The 5,837-nt window shown below is 41.8% G+C and overlaps 1 protein-coding gene across 3 annotated transcripts in view; it reads right to left on the bottom strand.

Annotated features, from left to right (window-relative positions):
- The window catches only part of Diaph3 (diaphanous related formin 3), a 545,702-nt gene extending 540,425 nt beyond the window's left edge, over nt 1-5,277 (bottom strand). For all 3 annotated transcript variants that reach the window (XM_008822916.2, XM_008822917.2, XM_029558567.1), the window contains exon 1: nt 4,970-5,277. In XM_008822916.2, coding sequence (XP_008821138.1) covers nt 4,970-5,146 — 177 coding nt within the window. In that variant the 5' untranslated portion in view covers nt 5,147-5,277. The remainder of the gene's footprint in view (nt 1-4,969) is intronic.
- Nucleotides 5,278-5,837: the final 560 nt, after the last annotated feature.

Below are 5,837 nucleotides of genomic sequence, written 5' to 3'. Positions count from 1 at the left end.
ACAAGATAGACAGGCCGCTAGTCCAATTAACCAACAGAAAGAAAGAGCACCTCCAAATGAACAAAATCAGAGATGAAAGGGCAAACATCACAACAGACACCCTAAACATCTAGACCATTATAAGGGAATATTTTTAAAACCTATATGCTACTACAATTGAAAATCTAAAAGAAATGGATGGATATCTGAAATCATGGGAACCTCCAAAGTTAAATAAAGAAGAGATCAACAGTTTAAACAGACCCATAACATATAAGGAAATTCGAACAGTAATACAAAGCCTCCCAACTAAAAAAACCCCAGGCCCAGATGGATTTATAGCAGAATTCTTACAGACATTTAAAGAAGACCTCCAACCAATACTACTTAAATTATTCAAAATGATAGAAACAGAGGGAGAATTCCCAAATATCTTCTATGAAGCCAGCATCACTCTAATACCCAAACCGGGTAAAGATACAACCAAAAAAGAAAACTATAGACCCATATCTTTAATGAACATAGATGCAAAAATTCTCAACAAAATACTTACAAACCGCATACAGACACAGATCAGGATCATCCACCATGATCAAGTAGGCTTTATCCCAGAGATGCAGGGATGGTTCAATATACACAAATCAATAAACGTCATTAATCATATAAATAGACTCAAAGACATAAAACAAATTGTCATCTCAATAGATGTAGAAAAGGCTTTTGACAATATTTGGCATGCATTTATGTTCAAAGTCCTAGAGGCAATTGGACTGGAGGGAACATACCTCAACATAATTAAAGCTATATACAACAAACCCACAACCAATATCATTCTAAATGGAGAAAAACTGGAAGCATTCCCATTAGAATCAGGAACCAGACAAAGATGTTTACTATCTCCATTCCTTTTCAACATAGTGCTTGAAACTCTTGCTAGAGCAGTAAGACAGGATAAGGAATTAAAGGAGTACTAATTGGAAAAGAAGAGGTCAAACTATCAGTTTTTGCAGATGATATGATACTATATACCTAAGAGATCCCAAAAGTTCCTCAAGAAAACTCCTAGAACTGATCAAAACTTTTAGTACAGTGGCAGGTTATAAAATCAATCTACAAAAATCAGTAGCCTTTCTATATACCAATAACAAGCAAATAGAGAAAGAATACAGGGAAATGCTCCCATTCACAATTGCTGCAAAAAGATTAAAATGTCTTGGAATAAAGATCTCTTAAATGAAAATTTTTAATCGTTAAAGAGATTGAGGAAGACACCAGGAGATGGAAGGACCTCTGATGTTCACGGATTGGAAGAATTAATATTTTTAAAATGACCATCCTACCAAAAGCAATGTATAGATAGATTCAATGCAATCCCAATCAAAATCCCGTAACATACTTCACAGAATTAGAAAAATCCGTCCTTAAATTCATATGGAGGCATAAAAGACCCTGGAGAGCAACCCTGAGCACAAAGCAACCCTGAGCACAAAGAGCAACACTGCGGAAATTACTATACCAGATCTCAAAGTATACTACAGAGCCACAGTCATAAAAACAGTATGGTACTGGCACAAAAACAGACGCATAGAACAAGGGAACATCACTGAAGATCCAAAGCTGAGTACATGTAATTTCAGCCACCTGATATTTGACAAAGGTGCCCAGAACACACAATGGAGGAAAGACAGTATCTTTAACAAATGGTGCTGGCAAAACTGGATCTCCATCTGCAGAAAAATGAAACTAGATCCTCACCTTTTGCCTTGCACAAAAGTCAACTCCAAATGGACCAATGACCTCAATGTGAAACTGGAAACCCTGAAACTATTAAAAGCTTCTGTACATCAAAAGAAGCAACCAAGGAAGTGAAGAGAAAACCCACAGAATGGGAGAAAATCTTCACCAGCAACACATCTAACAGAGGTTTAACATCCAGAATATATAACGATCTCAAAAAACAAAGCCTCAAGAAAGAAAGTAACCCAATTAAAAGATGGGCTAGCGATCTAAACAGAGAGTTCTCAAAAGAAGAAATAAAGATGGCTAAGAAACATCAAAAAACATGTTCAGCATCGTTAGTAATTAGGGAAATGCAAATTAAAACCACCCTAAGGTACCACCTTACCTCAATCAGACTGGCTAGGATCAAGAGAACAAATGATACCAAAGGTGGCCGGATGTGGAAAAAGGGGAACACTCATTCACTGCTGATGGATTGCAGCCTCTATGGAAAACAGTGTGGAGAACTCTTAAAAAACTAAAAATGAACCTACCATATGACCTGGTTATACCACTCCTTGGCATATACCCAAAGGACTTATTCTACTGTAGAGACACTTACACAACTATGTTTGTTGCTGCTCTTTTCACAATAGGTAAGAGATGGAAGCAATCTAAGTGCCCCTCAACTGATGAGTGGTTAACAAAAATGTGGTATATTTACACAATGGTGTTCTATTCAGCAGTAAAGAAAGATGAAATAATGAAATTTGCAGGTAAATGGATGGATCTAGAAACTGTTATACTGAGTAAAGTAACACAGACTCAGAAAAATTAATGACGTATGTTCTCCCTCATATATGGCCCCTAGCACCAAATCCTTTTAACTTCTAGGTCCTTTTAATAAGATGATGCTATACAGCAGTCCCTGCTGCATGAAATAACTACCATCCTTACGACTTTGGCTGTGCCTGATCGCTAAACAGTCACAATCGGGCTTGTTGACAGTTGTGTTCATTCATTAAAGGAGTGCCAAGCAGGGTCACTGGACCCACGCCTGAATATCCAGCCACTCTTTCCAGCCACTCTTCCCAGGTACCTAGTCCAGCCTTGGAAGACAAAAGAAAAATGAGGAAGAACCCAATATAGGGATGCTTTTGGAAGCCCTTGTCAAGAAACTCCAATAGACTCTCATATGAACATTTGAAAATTGCCCTGCTCTGACATTTCTAGTTCCCTGTCTAGAACTTGTAATGCTAATTACTCTTGACTTTACTTCTCCTTCACATCCCATTCATGATTCAAGGAGTTTCTTCTCCCCTTAGAGACAAAAGTTATGCAATTTTGGAGTCTTTTAGATAGACCCACTGAAGGGGTACACCCATTGCCTCACCCTGTGTCCCTGTTCAGCATGGAAGAAGCCAGGGCAGTCATTGTCCCTATTCCCTACTGGCAATTTGGGTAACCCCTTCAGGGGGTGGTGTGATAAGAATAGGAGGTAGGAATTGGCTAGGCAGTTAGGGTAAAAAGACTCCAAAGAAAAGTAGCCAGTTTCTTGGCTAAAAGTCAAAATGTCCTTGGGTCTGTTAGCAACATACTCTGTACCAAGGCCAAAAATGTCAAAAGTATTTGGGTACTTGTAACTAATCCTTAAAAGATTTTAGGGTTACCTCTTCAGAGGGGGGAATGTTGGAGTGGAGGGAGTGGGCATGGATTTGATCAAAACACCTTATATGCATGTATGAAATTCTGAATACAGTTTTTGTAAAAATTAAAAAAAAAAAAGAAACTATACTGTAAGTAACAATCCAACTGTAAAGATCACCAAGAATGAATTATGAAGTCAAGAGTTATTTCAAGCCCACTCAGCACTGTGGTGGTTATCCATCTTGGAGCTTCAAAGAGCTGTGTTTTAAGCCCATTTCATCTTTATATGACTTTTAACAAATGGCATGGTGAGGTGGTCAATATGGCATACCTAAGAAATAAAAGACAGAATCACCAAATACAGCCTTCAGTAAACTAAGTATTTAGGGCCTGTTTTCAGGAATTCCTTGCTAAAGCAACAGAAAATCACACCACCTGACTCATGGATCACTAGAGTCTAGATTATACACCAGAGAGATTATAAAAGAAAGAAATGGAATCACTCCAGTGGATTCTTCTCAAGAGTGGGCAGAATCTTTCACTGCAAAACTAAATCTCTCCTCATATCTTTGACCTGACAATGGTAATAAAGCACACACTAGACTTTCCTACAAAGCATCAAGATTCCTATTATCATTTTGATGCTTAATTCCACATAATCAATCTTCAGTTACTGTCAGTATTCTGATAGCTCAGCTCTGCTCTCAGCTGTATTCAACTATTACAAGTTAATGAGAGACTTAGCAACTGAGTCATAAACAATTATATCCTTAATTTTTGAATCATGATTTAAATCCCTTAAGTTTAACTTGTCAAGAAAAGGCAAATACTATATTAACACCAAAAAAGGTTTGCAACATTCGTAAGTAAAATGTAGCAGTAGTAGTCAGTATTAAATTTCCAGTTCTGTTGGACTAATCCCCAAATCTACTCTGTAATTTATACATACACATACATACATACATACATACACACACACACACACACACCACACACACACACACACACACACACACACACACACACACACACGAAACAACCCTCATTACCTATTCTTTCTCTACCTGGCACTAAGGAAGACCTTACAAGGTACTAATCATGACCCTTCCCTTGAGTGTTAAAGCAAAGTCAACCAGACTAACGGCTTTCAAATCCTTGAGACTTCTTTCCAAATCAAATAAGACATTCTTTAGCAGTGACCACAAGATCCGCCAAAATTTGAAAACAAATTGTCCCAACTAGAAAAAAATTATCCACCTTAACGTTCTGGTATTAAAATATCAGGCAGAAAAAAAAAAATACTATCACCCAAAAGTTCACTTTCTGCCTTAGAGACTGTTATACTAAATGGGTAGAGCGGTTCTACTTTTAAAAAATGCAGAATCCGCCTAGATGACGTCAATACATAGACATCTGAACTGTTTTCCCTATCTTTCCTAAGAAATGTAAGCACGCACTGAGAACAGGGGATCTGCCCATCTGAGTCTGGTCCCGCAGCAGTTGATCAGTGCAGACCCGCAGCTTCCGCCACCGGGAACAAGGCCAGCTCCCCCAAGTCAGAACCCCCGGGCAGTGCCCGGAAGGCAGGAGGCAGCAGGACCCCGCGCACTCGCGCAACACTTACGAACTTGGGACGCTTCTCTCCGGGCTGCTCCGGGCCCGCGGGTGCTGCGGGCGGCGGCCCCTTCCTGCGCAGTGCCTGGCCGTCCCTGCTGTCCCGGAGCGAGGCCGAGCCCGGGCGCGAGGTCCCAGTCGCCGAGCCGAGTGCAGGGCCGAGCGCCCGTCGCCGCTGCCGCTCCATCTTCCTGGATGGCGATCCGGCGCTGGGATCTGCGGGTTTGCCCACGCCGTCAGCGCACCACCTTAACCGCTGTACCGGGCGGGCCAACACATCCGAAATCTCCCGCCAGTGCAGGCCGCCAGGCCCTCCAATCCCGCGCCGCAGGGCCGGTGACACGCCAGGGTACCGCCCCTTCCGGGAATGCCAAGGCCTGATTGGCTCCTCCACCTGTCCATTGCACTCCTCGCCGCTGGGCTTTTCAGGCAGATCACCTGGAGGGTGCAGAGTGAGATACAGGCTTAGAAAGGAATGCTGAGCAGATGAGAGTCTCTTACCTGGATTTGTTGGACTTTGAGAGCTATCTCACGAAAACAACCGCAGGGAGACCCACTGAGCATTTGAGCAGCGCTGCTACAGAAAACCTTGATAAGCCTGAGACTGGTCTCAGGCCAGGGCCACAAGAAGGACTTCATGATCCTCTTCACCAGCGCCGTTGCTCTTGGAAGGGATATTTTCTAGACTTGGTTAACGTTATATAAAAACACAGCTCTTGGGTGCTAGAGAGATGGCTCACGGTTAAGAGCACCGACTGCTCTTGCAGAGGACTCTGGTTCGATTCCTAGCATCCACATGGTGGCTAACTCCAGTTCCGAGAGAATCCGAGGCTGCCTTCTGACCTCTGAGGGCATTGCACAACACGGGTGCACTTACA

Source organism: Nannospalax galili, unplaced genomic scaffold (assembly GCF_000622305.1).
Source record: "Nannospalax galili isolate Female #2095 unplaced genomic scaffold, S.galili_v1.0 scaffold308, whole genome shotgun sequence".
In the NCBI taxonomy this organism is placed as follows: Eukaryota; Metazoa; Chordata; class Mammalia; order Rodentia; family Spalacidae; genus Nannospalax; species Nannospalax galili.
Note: the sequence above shows the minus strand (reverse complement) of the source record. Positions and strands in the feature narration are given on the sequence as shown.